The 15,413-nt window shown below is 45.4% G+C and overlaps 1 protein-coding gene across 1 annotated transcript in view; it reads left to right on the top strand.

The window, feature by feature from the left end:
• The first annotated feature begins 4,020 nt into the window (after positions 1–4,020).
• LOC107544193 (aldehyde oxidase) overlaps positions 4,021–15,413 on the top strand; it is a 38,083-nt gene continuing 26,690 nt past the window's right edge. Inside the window, exons 1-2 of the mRNA XM_087819980.1 lie at positions 4,021–4,065; positions 15,000–15,177. Coding sequence (XP_087676106.1) covers positions 4,021–4,065; positions 15,000–15,177 — 223 coding nt within the window. The remainder of the gene's footprint in view (positions 4,066–14,999; positions 15,178–15,413) is intronic.

Here is a 15,413-nt window from a genome sequence, read left to right as displayed (position 1 = left end):
CTTTTGCAGTGGTTATCTTGTTGTATATCAAGCTAACCTCTTAGTTTTGTTTTTAAACCATTTAATATATGTGAATACCTTTAACACTTTAAAAGTCTCCTGCCCTGGCCAGTTTTCTCTCACCCCTCATTCATCCATACTTTCAGAATTACTTGGTCAGTAATTACTTAGGTGTCAGGTCCGTATTCTGTTATGTGTAATCTAATGACTTGGTGGAGGGGTTAACCTTTCAGGCTCTTTTGAATTTGGTTTTTATAACTTTATTTTAAAGATCACTTGCTCATCTAGTAAAAGTAATAAATCCTATTCATATCTGAGATCAGTGAGCATAGCTTATTGTATATTCAAATAACTAGTCAAATACTATTCTGCCTACATGGAAAAGCTTTCTTAGACCATATTTGACAACTGAAAAGGTGGCCCCAGAAATCTGCATTTTTAGCAAACATTTTAGATAATTCTGGGGCAGATGTCCTAGTACCAAACTTTGAAAAAAATGCTGTAGGAGTAGAGTCCCACAGAACTTACTCATAATATCAACAATGTGTGTTGAATGGGTGCCAGAGGCTTTTTTAAAAGGAACAGTTGACAGTGGTTAAGAGCTTGGCACCCTGGCAGTCTTTGTTGCCTTTCCTGTACTCAGCCTTTGGACCTCCCAGAGTCATTCTCTAGGATTATATTTTTGTTTCTATTCCTACTTTCTTTTTTCTTTTTTTTTATTGTTCAAAATATTACAGATGTCCCCTTTTCTCCTCATTGACCCACCCCATCCCATCCCTCTCCTCAGTCCCTCTCCCCACCATTGTCCGTGTCCTTGGGTTGTGCATATACGCATATAAATTCTTTGGTTACTCTCTCCCCCTCCACCCACCCACCCTCCTCCATCCCTCTGACATTCGTCAGTCTGATCCATGTTTCCATGTCACTGAATCTATTCTGTCCATCAGTTTATAAGGTTCTTTAGATTCCACGTATAAGTGAGATCATGTGATGTTTGTCTTTCGCTGCCTGGCTTATTTCACTTAGCATAATTTTCTCCAGGTCCATCCATACTGTTCCAAAGGGTACAAGATTCTTCTCTTTACAGCTGTGTAGTATTCCATGGTGTAAATGTCCCACAGCTTTTTATCCACTCATCTACTGATGGGCACTTAGGCTGTTTCCAGATCTTAGCTATTGTAAACTGCGCTGCTATGAACATAGGGGTGCATATATTCTTTCTGATTAGTGTTTCAGGATTCTTAGGATACATTCCTAGGAGTGGAATCACTGAGTCAAAAGGCAGCTCCACTTTTAATTTTTTGAGGAACCTCCATACTGGTTTCCATAGTGGCTGCACCAGTCTGCATTCTCACCAGCAGTGTACCAGGGTTCCCCTTTCTCCAGACCCTTCCCAGCACAGGTCATTTGTTGATTTGTTGATGGAGCCATTCTGACAGGTGTGAGGTGATGCCTCACTGTGGTTTCATGGACAGGCACATGCAAAAAAATGAAACTAGACCATCAACTTACTTCATACACAAGAATAAATTCAAAATGGATAAAAGACTTAAATGTAAGTCACAAAACCATAAAAATCATCAGAGAGATGCAAACTAAAACCACAATGAGGTATCCTTCATTTCTATTTTTCTTTCTATGAGGCTTGTCTTCCCTTCTTATGCAAGTTGTTTTCCATATTATGTAGTCAGATTTATCAACCTTTTATTTTTTTGCTGGTGGAATTTGGTCATATAATCTGTTCCCAGATTATAACACATTTCCCTGTGGCTTCATTTTGTTTTTACATTTAAATTTCTGATTCACGTAGATTTTGTTCAGTTGTATGGTGTGAGGTATGAATGCAGTTTTGACCTTTTTCCAACTGACTCCCCATTAGTTAAAAAGTCCACATTTCCACTACTGATTTGAAATGCCACCTTTTTTTAATGTTGTATTCGCATGTGCACTCAACTTTATTTCTCTATTTTCTGTCTAGTCTGTCTTTTTATGCCCCACTACCATTCTCTTTAAATTATAAAGACTTTGGGTGAATTTCAAAGTTTCCCTCATAGAGGATTTACACATTTCTTGATAGATTTATGCCTGGGTATTTAATCTTTTTTCTTAGTAATATATATGGAATCTTCTCTGATTCTTTGTTCTAATTGATTACTGTTTGCATATATGAAGATTGTTGATTTCTGTATGTTAATTATGTATTGTTTGTAGTATTTTCCAGACATATACCCTGAAAACCAAGCTAGCTTTACCTCTTGTTTCCCTCAGCTCTCGTGCTGCTCTTTGCTTTCTCTTGTTAAGTAAGTAGAAGGGAACCGTGGTTTTCATATCTGTTCCTGACTTTCATGGCAATGCCTCTGGTTTCACCTCACTGAGTGAGATGCCAGGTTTTGAGCTGGTGATGTGTATTTATCACTACATTATTTATCAGTTGTTACTTGATTGAGTGCTTTTTAAAAAAATCATGAATGAGTGTTGAATTTTGTCAAGTGACTTTTGGCATTGATGGAGATTGTATTAGGGTCCAGCCAAGGAACAGAAACCACAATTATTTTATAAATTATTGACCGTATATAGAGAACGGACAAGAACTGAAAAGGCAAAAGGGGCCAGTGGACTATCTTGGAGGAGGTGACTGGTAAGCACCCCGCCTGGGCCTGAGGGAGCGCGGAGGACGGGGGGAGCTGACACTAAGCTCGGAGGGGCTCCGGGACTGTGCCCTGGCTGTGCTGTGCCCCTGAAGGGCTGTGCCGGGGCGGGTCTGAGGCCTGTGCCCGGGCGGGTCTGAGGCCTGTGCCCCTGCAGGGCTGTGACGGGGCGGGGCTGAGGCCTGTGCCCCTGCAGGGCTGTGCGGGGGCGGGTCTGAGGCCTGTGCCCCTGCAGGGCTGTGACGGGGCGGGTCTGAGGCCTGTGCCCATGAAGGGCTGTGCCGGGGCGGGTCTGAGGCCTGTGCCCGGGCGGGTCTGAGGCCTGTGCCCCTGCAGGGCTGTGACGGGGCGGGGCTGAGGCCTGTGCCCCTGCAGGGCTGTGCGGGGGCGGGTCTGAGGCCTGTGCTCCTGCAGGGCTGTGCCGGGGCGGGTCTGAGGTCGGGCAGCTGGCATCAGGAGCCAGCCGCTGCCCCCGCCGCAGCCGCGCCCCAGTGGGGACCATTTCTGCGCCGATGCCGCAGGAGCTGGAAGCAGACGGGACGCTGGGAACGTCCGCTCCCCTCCCCAGCACGTGAAGCAAGTCTGGGAAACAGCTGGTTTGGTTCCGTTCTAATTTTTAAAAGGTGCTAGGGTGCGGACTTTAAAAATGTAAAGATAGACCCGAAAAGTTAACCGTGGTAAATTCTAAGTTTTAGGCCCATGGGTGATTTTTATTTTTTATGCTTTTCAGCATTTTCCACATTTTAAAAAAGTTTTCCAAGATGTTTTACATCTCTTTTGATATTCACGTGGTACACTTTGTGGTTATTTACTAGATAAACTGTGAATAGTAATAAAGTTTATCTCCATATTACGGTAACTCTTGATTTTGAAAATAAACGAATAGTTATTTGTAAAACTGAGATCAGTCGTGTGAAACCATTCGTGGCCCTCGAGCTCCTCGCCTCCTGGAGTCAAGGTGGGCACTGACTGAGGGATACAGGGCTGCAGCAGGCGCGGTGGAGGGACGTACAGAAACCCGAGAAACTGTCCCGGGCTGGAAATCTGGCCAGGCAGCCCTTGAAACACAGTCTCACGGGCGCCGCGAGAGGCGGACGCGGCCCGCAGGACCTGGCGAGGCGGGAGGTGGCGCCGGCTGCGCGGGCGAGGGGGGCCGGGGCCCTGCGCGGGCGGGCGCCGCGGGGACGGCCCGGCGCCTCCGGGAGGAGTTTCCCGGGAGGCAGGCGCCTAACCTTTGGATCTCAGGCGGCACTTGCTCCGTCCGCCTGGGCTGGACTTCCCGCTGCTGCAGCCGGTCTCGCCGACCCGCCAGTGTCGCAGGGCCCCGGGTGCCGACGAGCCCGCGTCTTGGAGCCCGCGCGCGTCCGCCACCATGGATAGCGCGGCGGAGCTGCTCTTCTACGTGAACGGCCGCAAGGTGAGCGCCCCGCGGACGCCCGCACCCGCCCGCGGGGGCCCGCAGGCTTGGAGCCCGCGCGCACGCCTCTGCCGGCTTGCGAGCGGTTCGCCTGTGCGCCCCACCTGCGCCCGGGCGGGGGACGCGTGGGTGCTTGGGGACTGCCCGGGGTCTTTGGGCCCCCGCCTTCCCGGGGTTCCTTTCCCCTCTCCATGCAGGACCCACAGGCGATTAGCACCCACCCCATAAACTAGAAGAGAAGTAGCTATTCTTGCTCATCAAGGTCCCCCCAAGTCCCCCCTCCCTGCAACCCCGCGGGAAAGGAGAGTGCCTTTCCATAGACTGAGGGCGACCTACGGCTGAGCCTCAGTCCTGGGGGTGCGTTCGGGTGAGCGGGGAGCCGGTTAGAGTTGGGGCAGGACCATGATGTTGAACTAATCAGATCACTCCCATCATTTCTCGGATAAGGAAATGATAACTCTTGGAAGCCTCAGATAGTTTCTGACAGAGCTGAGCCAATGCTGGGCTCCGAGGAGCTGGACTTCACTGGGCCCACTGCTGGCTGGCCTCTGTCCCCAGAAGCCTGGCTTTCTCCGCAGAACCCCTGGGACGGTTCCAGGCAGTGTCACGTTTGGGGGAAGCAAAGCCCCTGGCCACCTCCCGGATCCCTCCTGCCCTCCCCCGCCCCCAACAAACACACGCTGTAGACTCTGCTCACTCTTAATGTTGTCCCAGCATATTGGCATCGTTTTGCAAGGGGGAAACTGAGGCAGGAAGGTTAAGGGGCTTGTTTAAGAGCTGACAACCAAGCCGCGCTACTTGCATTTCGACCGAAGCCAGTGTCTTCAGAGCCACCTGCGATCCCTGCTTCTGGTTCCAGAAGCCTCAGCGCTCCCCTGACTGGCACAGGGGACTCACCTGGAAGCTAAGGAAGGTCCAGCATCAGAGCTTCCCAGGGTGAGGCCCGTTCTAGGCCCTGAGCTGCGTTTAGCGTTGGTGGGTTGTATTATTTTCCTTAGAGAGGACTGCTCCCCCCACCCTCAAGCGGCACAAGTTGTAGGCCCCATAAAACCTTCCTCTGCCCTGCTGTTTTGTTTCCTCGCTGGGTAAGATGAGTTTGTTTTTCTTGATCTGTAGAGAGACATATGGCAATGGGGCAAAGTATTATGTATGTTATGTCATTTTTCTTCTTTTGTATAACTAAATGATATAGTACAACCTGGCCTTTTTATTTAAACAAACAATTTCGGCTTCAATTTCGGCTCTGACTTTTATTGAGACACCTTAACCTCTCAGAGCTTCAGCTCCCGTTGAAAGGAAATAACGCTACTTACTTCACAGAGTGATCATGAGTATTCAATCAGGTTTTTGTTAAGGGCCTACTTTATGCCAGGTGGTGTCCCCAGCTAGGGGATACAGCAGAGCACAGAAATGACAAAGTCCCTGCTTTTGTGGAGTTTGCATCGTGCCAGGAGACAGACAACAAGCACACAGACAAATGAAAATGTATAATGTCAGTCCGTGGAAAGTGCTAGGATACAAAATAAAGCAAAGTGAGGAGGGACAGAGAGTGGGCAGGAGCTGATACTTCAGGGGGATGGAAGGAAGGAGCCATGCAAACACCTGGAGGAAGAGAATTTTAGACAGAGGGAGTGCAGGTGCAAAGGTCCTCGGACGCAAGGATTCCTGAGTGCTCAGGGAACTGCAAGGAGGTTGGTGGGGCTGGGGATTGGCCAGGAGCCAGGTTACCACACCTTGGTAGGCAATGGTAAGGGTTCTGGTTAAATGAGAAAACAGGTGTTCGAGTCTAGCTTCTCCCTCCCCACCCTGAACCCCTCCCCCAGCTCCCAAACAAACTGCTGCGGAATTTTTAACATTACAGCTGACAGTTTGTGCCCTGTTGATTTTTAAAAATACATAAGCTGGTTCTTATCTATGAGTTTGATTTATAAGCCTAATGTTCTGAGATCATTTGGAAAGTATACTGTAGAGATGTTGATTTTGCAATTGCCCTGTTAAAAGAAATTGTGTCGCCCTGGCCGGTTTGGCTCCGTGGTTAGAACGCTGGCCCACTGACTGAAGGGTCTTGGGTTGGATTCTGGTCAAGTGCACGTACCTCGGTTGTAGGCTGGGTCCTCAGTCCGGGGTGTGTGCAGGAGACTACCAATCAGTGTGTCTCTTTCACATCGATGTTTCTGTCTCTCTCTCTCTCTGCCTTTCACTCTCTCTGAAAAGTAAGTGATATATATACACACACATATATATATGTATATATGAGAAATCATGTCACCCTTTCCCTTTTCTTCCCCTCCCTTCCAATATCTGCTAAGCGTGCACTTTAATCCTGGCGAGCAAGTCTGATTACCACGTGGACAGCATTAGAATGAAGATTCTGGTTCAGAGGGGAGAGGCTGTTGAGAAAAGCATGAGAGAGAAACCACCAGGGAACAGGGTATTGAAATGGAGCATAACTTCTGGGATTAAAAACTTGCCCTGGAAAGGAAGCTTAGAAGCCAGTTGGGAAGCTCTAGATGATGTGATTTTCCTGCAACCTGTGCTTTTTGTGAAATCTCCCCCAGTTTCCAAAAGGTGTTGCTGGGCTGGGCCTAAGGCCATTGCCCATCAGTCTGAGATTTAGTTGCAGACAGATTTCTGAGGTCTGACTTGCTCTGCCAGGCGCCCCCAGAACAGATGTCCTAGTTTGAGGGGGGAAGAGCTCATGAGTGAATTATACCCTAGATGCCACTCTCTAATACAACGCCGGAACGAAGGGACGTCATTCAACCTGTCAGTGTGGGGTAGAGATGAAAGGTGTGGGCTTTGAAACTAGTTAGACATGGGTTTGATTCCTGTCCTGCCTGCTCTGCTGCTCAGGAATATATATATTCCATTACTTTTCAGAGAGAGTGAAAGGGAGATAGTCTCAAAAAGTTGCTTAATATCTCTGTCTCAGTTTTCCTCTCTGCAAAATGGAGCTAATAACAATACATTCTCCCATGGAATTGGCGTGAAGATTAAATTCCATGGAGAGTGGTTAGCAAGGTACTTGGCACACAGTAAGCACACATTGATTTTTAATATCTGGGCTGGAAAATGATCTCCTTTATGCATAGATTCAGAACCTGCCCAGAAGTGTCAAGTTGGCCAAAAAGTAGTCTTGAAGAATTATTTGTTTATCAAAAAGAACATCATGATATCAAGACAAGAACCTGGACAGAGCTGTCCATTGGCCAGTGTTTCCTGGAGTTTTGATTTATAGGGCTGGGAGAGGACATCCCTGGGCTGCTGGGGTGGCTGTAACAATTCAGGGAAAAGTGGAGGGAGTGGAGGTGTCTTAGGCAGAAAGAACCAACAATTAAAATGAATTTTAAAGCAACCTGAAGCTCAGGCAGAAGTGTCCTTACTGACTGTGCCCTCGGTCCCCTGCTCTAATGCTGCTGTGAGTTATTCTTTACTGTGTCCCACATACATCTCTCTTCCCTCTTCCACCCACCCACCTTGGCCTTTCACACATATCACTCTCCCTCTCTTATTTCCATTTTTTCACCTCCATTCTCCCTGCACCCCCAATCTCCTCTTTTTTCTTTCTGCCTCTGTCTTGGATCTGGCAAAGCCCCCTCAGCCTGGCACAGAGAAAAGTGGTTTCTCAGCCTTGTGCAATGTGAACTTGAAATCTCCCAAAGGGCTGGTGGGGATACAGAGGGACACACCCTGTTCTTGCAACACCCAAGGCTGTCCTGAGACGGGAATATGCGATGACCCTGACCCGAGACAATGAGGATAACTCTGTTCCTCATTCCCTCCTCACCCCCAGCCACTATCTCAGTTCTGACCTCCCTGTTTCACCCAACACCCACCAGGACAGGGTGCATGCTAGATCCTTCCTCTCACTTCCCTCCTCCAAATATGCCATCCACCAAATCAAGAAAAATAAACATATTTCAAGCCAGTGGCACTTTGAACCAGACTCCAATCTCTTGAAACATCTGAAGCAAATACCTAAACAAGCAAGGCCTGCTGCTTCCATTAATTCCTTCCAAAATATACAAATATGTCTCAAGCTTCAAATACTATCCTTTGCTACCCAGATCCTGTCTGTCCATTAAAATTGGGCTTCTGTGGATTTGCCATCATACGTATTAATTAGGATTAGTTTCAACTACAAATGGCACACATTCAAAATTCATTAACAGTGGTTCAAACAAGATAAGTCATTTTTTATTTTTAAAGAAAGGGTATTTGGTCATAGACACTATGGGGCTGGGCCAGAAGCTTCAGTGTCATCTGGGACCCACGATCCCTCTTTCTTCGTATGTTGCCTTAGGGTGTAAAATGGCTGCTGGTGTTCTAGCCATTTCACCCTATTCCAGGCAGCCGGAAGGGAGAAAGGGAGCATGCATGCTGGGATAGACAACCATCAGGTTCTGCCACCATTATTGGCACTTCTCTACTTGTCTGTCTTTTCTTCCGTTCAGAGGCCCCAGCCTATGAGGAAGCATCCCTTTCTCTGTAATGTTCTCATAGCAAACTGTACATCTCACATTCAAGTTACTCATTTAAATTAACTAACATTTATTGTGTCCTGCTGATATATCACCAGCACCTAGCTCAGCGTTTGACACAGAGAAGACTAGCAGAAGGTAGTTTCTCTCAGGGATCAAGAGAAGCTTATACAGCAGTTACGATGCAGGGTAAGACGCTCTGTGAGAGAGGTGTGGACATTGGCCGTGGGAGCACAGACGAGGATGGCTACTTGGAGCAGAGTGGGGAGGGGATATTAGATGGCAGCACCCCCAACAGGAGAGGACATATGAGCAGGGCTTTGAGTGACATACAAAATTCTGTCAAGCTAGAAGAATCAGAGGACTTTCAGGACTGAAGGAATTCTATATGCTCATGTAGTGAAGGGTTAAGGTCCGTGCACAGCTGGGGTTGGCTGGTTCTCCCATATGAGTGGCGTTCAAGTTACATGGGTTGAATGGCAGGAGATGATGGGAAGTTTATCAAAGAGGCCTTGTAGGCTGTTCCAAGCAGTGTGAATCTCTTCTTGTACTTCAAGTACTCTTGAATAGAGATTCACCTAAGACCCACTCAGTGTTCTCATTAAAGATGTACATTTTCTTGTTCCCTATTCCAGAAATTCTGACTCCATAGGGTTTCATTTTAACAAATACCCTGAGTGATTGAGAAATTCCCAGCATGGCAGTTCGGCAGCCAGGAGCCTGTGCTGAATTTAGGCAGATACAGCAGATGATCAGACTTGGATTTTAGAGAGGTTGCGCTGGTAGTGGTATCAAGGGTGGCATGGCAGGTGCCAAGGATGGAGGCACGAGGCTTGTTAGGGAGCTGTTACAATTGTTCAGGCAAGAGGTAATAAGGGTTGATTTCAGGGAGTAGCTGTAGATGTGAAGGGTGTTTAGAGAATCATTTTGGAAGTATAAATGGCAGGACTTTATGACCCTGATTGTGGCAGATTGAAAGAAAGACAAAGTTGAAAATAGCTAAGATTTCTAATCTTAGGTGACCTAAGCAGATGGTGAAGCCGTTAAGCAAGTTATGGAAAAGGGAAGCAGTTAAATAAGAGTTCCATTTGAGGGTTAAGTTAGTTTGGGTTGCCTGGGACACTCCTCTGTATTACAGCATGTGGACACACACACAATCACATCTCCCCTACTATACTGCAGACTCCCCTAGGGCATATATCTGACCTTTGTAATTGGCACTTGTCTCTTTGCTGAGTGTATGGCCACTTTAAATTAAGGGTGAGAAGGCATCCATAGAATAAGCAGATGACCCCTCCTCACCGACTTCCCAGAAGGGAAAATTAGTGAAACACATTGAAAGAGGGGTTCTAATTCTGAAATTGTGAAGCAACCCATGCTTTTATTTGTGAATCTAAAAGAAATCCAAATTTTTAATCAAAAAAAGAAAAAAAGAAAAAGAAGGAAAACTTGATCACTTTGGAAAACATGAGCAGCTGTGACATTTCTGCCATGCCATCTCTGTGGGCTCTGTTCGATCGCTGTGCTGGATGCTGCACACAAACTTGCTTCCTAAGGGTGTCCTTGCTTACACATCTTTGTATCATTTGGCATACACGTTTTATCTTGTCCTTTGTTTTTGTTTTTTATTTGGGGGCCATGGTTGATTGTGATCTCTTTCTGGAAACTCATTTTTTGAACATGATATGCAAAAGAGTCTTTAAAAAAAAACCCGTATCAATTTCACAGAGGCTGTTCTATTCCAGCAGCACCTCTCCCTCCTCCCCCTCCTCCTCTGCCTTCTTCTCTCTCTCTCCCCTATTATTTTCTGCTAATATCTTTTCCTTTACCCACTTTAGACTTTCTAAGAGAAACTGGAGAGGAATCAGTAGTGTTCCTATTGGTAGAACCAACCACTGCCTGAGAGAACGGTGCACAGCGATGATTCAGGACCAAGGACAGTGGCAAAGTGGTGGCGGGCTCAAGATTCATACTTTACACTTCAGAGGTTATTTGTATCTCACGGATGTTCCTTAAATATTAAATCAAGTTGAAAATATGAAATATGAGTTAATTAACGTGTATTTCCATCAAGTTGACATAGCCTGCTAATACAAAAATGTCACCACTCTCTGAAATTTGTGTGCATAACTCTTATTTTCCTTCTGGTGCAGGTGATAGAAAAAAATGTTGATCCTGAAACAATGCTGTTACCATATCTGAGGAAGAAGCGTATCCTTTCCTTTGCTTTGTATTTGTGTGTGTTTGGGTTGGGGGTGAGGGGCTCCTAAGTCCCCATTCAGGTGACATTTCAAATGTCTTTTTAAAGCCACACTGAATCCTATTCTCTGCTATTATGGCTTTATGTTCCTTGAGAAAGTCCTACACCTTACTTTGTAGGCAGTGCACAACTGTGACTGTCAGAAGCAGCAAGTTCTTTCCAATCTCTGCTTTGGCACTTAATATATTAAAGTGGAGAAACTAGCAATGGGAATGAAAACAATGGCTGTTAAAAGGGCCTAATTAAGCATCCTTCAGAATTAAGAGTCACAATATTGACATTCTGTCTTCAAGGACTAATCATCCTGCCCATCAGAAAGAGAGAGCACAGAAATCTCCTGAAATGAAAGTAAGAGAACAATGGAGATGTTAAACCTGAGAATGTTATTTAGAAAAACTCTCTAAATAAAAGTCATCTAAGGAATGGATTCTTAGCCTGCGAGGCATGAATTCCAGTGGGCTTCCAGAGTTAAATTATATACAAAATTATGCTACAATGGGAGTTTGTACTTTTTTTCTTCTTCTGGAGAGAGTGAAATTCCCCGAGTAGTACACAACCAAAAAAAAAATCAATAACTATCTTCTAGAAGTCACTCAAGATCTTTGGACATAAAAACAATGAGCACTGATTTCCTGCTTATCCATGCTACTAATGTGTAATATTTCAGATTTGGTTCATTTGCAAGTGACGTAAGATCCCCAATAACAATAAACAAGATAGAAGATAGAAGTTTATTCCTTTCTCATTGTGTTAGTTCAGGTTCTCTGGGAAGAAAAAAAAGGGGGCGGGCATTAAATGTGCAAGAGTCTTATTAAAAGAAATGCCCGAGTGAAAGGAAACAGGGAGGGAGTCAGTGACAACTGGAGAGGTGGATTTCAAAGCGCAGCCACTGGGTGTCTTGGTCAGCTACCCTCCCTGTTGAAGAAGGTGTATGAGGCACATTCTCCTGGCTGTCATGCTCACATAAAGGAATCCCAAAGGTAGGTAGGTCAGGGCTAGTAAAGCAGAGCCACAACGTAATCAGGGAACCAAGCTCTTTATATTTTGTTGCTCCACCCCCCTCAGCATGCAGCTTTCTCCTCATGGTCAGAGGTGACTACTGAGGTCCAGCCATCACATCTGAATTCCAGCACATAGGAAGATGTAAGGGGTGAAGAAGCAGGCACCCTTCTCCTTTTGAGGTTGTTTCCCTCTTGGAAGTCTTACACAACACTCATGTTTACATCCCAGCGGCCAGATTGTTAACGACTCCATCTAGCTACAGAGGAGGCTTGGAAAATATACTTTTCATTCTGGGAAACCATGTGCGTAGCTAAAAATTGAGATTTTACAACCAAGGAAGATGAGAAAACAGGTATTGGGGAACATCTAGCAGTTTCTGCCACCAAGAAGCAGAGAAATATGGCAAACATGGATAATACAACAGAAATATTCCAAGAATTACTTACAAGTTGATGTTTTACTTTGTATGTTGCCAAAGACACAGATAAAGTTGAGAACAAATGTACAATGTACCCATATTTTCAAATACTTAAGCCCTTATAGGTACAGACTCTTCCTTTTCTTAGTTTGGCCCAATTTTGGGCAACCCAAGGTCCAGTTGTCTTGAAAGGGTGGAGACTAGATATATAACATGCAAATGGAAATTAAGAATTTACAATGATTGTAAATAATAGCAGCTAAGACATCCATCCATCATTTGATGATTATGCATTAATTTAACTCCCTATGTAAGTCTTTGATAGTGTTGTCTCCTAAGATCAGTGCTGTTCTGGAAAGAGAATTATGGAAAACATTATCCTTAACGGTACTTTTCCCAGTTCGACTCACAGGAACTAAGTATGGCTGTGGAGGGGGGGGCTGTGGCGCCTGCACAGTGATGATATCACGATACAACCCCGTTACCAAGAGGATAAGGTACCTTGCAGCCAAGTGCAGATTTGGTTGATTTTTTTGCAGTTTTGAACTTTGTTTTATTCCTTTCTTTGGTAAATATGCAGAGCACCTACTATGTGACAGGGCCTGTGCTAAGTACTGGATACAGTGATAAACAGGACAAACTTTATCCAGGAATATGAATGGACTATTAAAAATGTGCCCCCAGTGAGGATAAGATATAGCCGGAGAGCCCCTGTCGTAGTTCTGTTGGGTGAATGAGAACATTTTAGTTGCCGCTTGGAGTTGGACATTTTCAAGCAGTAGGTTTTGTGGGATTGAGGAGCTTTGCATCCCACACCCTATTTCTTCTGAAGCACAATTTCAAATTCACTTTATTCCCCAGCCAACCCTGGCTCAGCACCTGCCTAGAAGAGGAAATAGGTGCTCGGTGATTAATCATGTGACTAGAGAGGAGCGTGTCAGCCCCTCATCCAAGAGAGAAAAAAAACAAAGTTAGTGGGAACTGTTCTGGAGTTAGAATTTGGAGGTCTAATTGAATCCCGTCTCTGACACTCCAGCTGTGTCCCTGAACAAATCACCCTGACCCTCAGATTCTACTTTGGCAAAATGAACTTGAGCTAAAGATAAAATATATGTGCAAAGCCTGGGACATTATTCCAAACTTTGCATGTTGGAGGCACACGGTGAATGTTCTGTCCTGTGTCCCCTTGGATACAAGGTGATTTGTGCTTTTCTTTCGCATTCGGAAGACACTCCCCAGCCAACGCCTGCATGATGCCCATCTGTTCAGCGCACGGTGCTGCCGTCACAACCGTCGAAGGCGTAGGAAGCACCAGGACCAGGGTTCACCCCGTCCAGGTGAGGGGGCCTCTTCCTGGGATTGCTGGGCCTTGGAATCCATTCATGTCATGATGAGCCCCTGAGAGCAGGCTGGGCCCTCCTGCTTGGTCAGCCAACAGATGAAACCAAGCTGAGACCCAGGAGGGAAACCTGGTCGTGTGGATGTTTTGTGACTGGCTTCTTGGAAAGATGCTTTCCGAAGTCTAGAGGACTTTCTCTTAAAAAGAAAAAAAAAAAATGATCTCACTGGGGTTTGTCTTCTATGTTTTAATTAGATGACACCCATCCATTATTCACCTTACGTCTTCCAACCTTACAAAGAAATGAGAGCCATGTGCACTGAGGAATATACTTTAATTGTGTTTTTTAATAAAGTGGAAAATAACATGATTTTAAAGCTGAATGAAAATCTCAGCTACCAAAAAGATTCGTCAAATTTAGGGCTTGTTCAGAAGACAGATAATAGGAATTGTTAATGAATTTTGAGGTTTTTCTCCTAAGGCAGCACCTTCTTAGAACTTTGCCTCAAGTGAAAGGGCACCTCTCCCAAGTCTTTCCATTATTTATGCATTTGCCATAAAGATGCTGTTGCTACATGTTTTTATCTAAGTTGATAGGGTCACTTATGAGGAGAGGGCTGAAGAGGGAAAAGATTGGGGTGACAGAGAAACTGACCAAACTTCAAATTCTCTGGACTTGAAGGAATCATGGGTTCTGTTTATGTTCTATGAAACCTCAACATGTAGAAGGAGAGAATTCTGCCCGGATACCCTGGTGAGACTTTGCTATTCACAGGCATGAAAACACACTTCCATTTAGTAACTGCTGCTAAGCTGCTGGTTGCAATGTAGCCAGGAGACAGCTTCCAAAATGAGGTTGCAACTTTGAAGTTAGATTCCAAAGAGAACATGCTGGGGGCGGTAAAGGGTTGGGAGAAAAATAAAGGCAGTATTTCCTTCTTGATCGTTTTCAGGATCAATAATGGTGCTTTGTAAACAAAGTTCTATGTGCCAAAGCATTAGGGCGTAGCAAGCGATAAAGGTACGCACGAAATACTTGGAGGTGTTTTTTTTTATTGTTGTTTGTGGTTTTTTCCCCTCAACTTGAGTATAATCCAGTTCATTTCTCTTTATCTCAGTGATTCCCATTCAGGACTACAAATTGAAACCACCGGGGAATCTTTAAAACTATATGCCTGTGTCACACATCTGTAGATTCTCAGTCAGTTGATCTTGGGTTCTGCCTTTGGAAATTGTTAAACTCCCCTCTTGATTCTGAAAGCTGAGAAGCTTGAGTGAAGCTCAAAAACTGTTGAGGACCAGTAATCATGGCCACTCAGCCCAAGAAAGGGAGGCACCTAGGATGAGAAGGATTTTCTGGGACCTCTTCTCCAACTTTAATGTACATATGATTTGCCTGGGGATCTTGTTAAAATGCAGGTTGTGATTCAGTAGGCCTGGGGTGGGGCCCAAGATTCTGCGCGTCTAACCCTCGTGTGCTTCCAGGAGAGGATCGCCAAGTGTCACGGCACCCAGTGTGGGTTCTGCACCCCTGGCATGGTGATGTCCATCTACACGCTGCTGAGGAACCAGCCGGATCCCACTCTGGATCAATTAACTGATGCCCTTGGTGGTAGGTTATGTGTGTGTGTGTGCTTTTATTTTTAAATGATGATGATGACGACGACAAACACTAATATTGGACACCTGCCATGTGCCATGCCCTGTATTAAATGCCATTGTAAAGATTATCTCACTTACTCTTTGCAATATCTTTATATATCAACCAAATATCTCAAGTTGCCGATGAAAAAATTCTGACTTTGTGGATTAGGTGGATGGAAATGTCAAGTAGGGGTTCCTTCAAGG

This window comes from Miniopterus natalensis, chromosome 8, assembly GCF_054644295.1.
Source record: "Miniopterus natalensis isolate mMinNat1 chromosome 8, mMinNat1.hap1, whole genome shotgun sequence".
Taxonomy (NCBI): domain Eukaryota; kingdom Metazoa; phylum Chordata; class Mammalia; order Chiroptera; family Miniopteridae; genus Miniopterus; species Miniopterus natalensis.
Note: the sequence above shows the minus strand (reverse complement) of the source record. Positions and strands in the feature narration are given on the sequence as shown.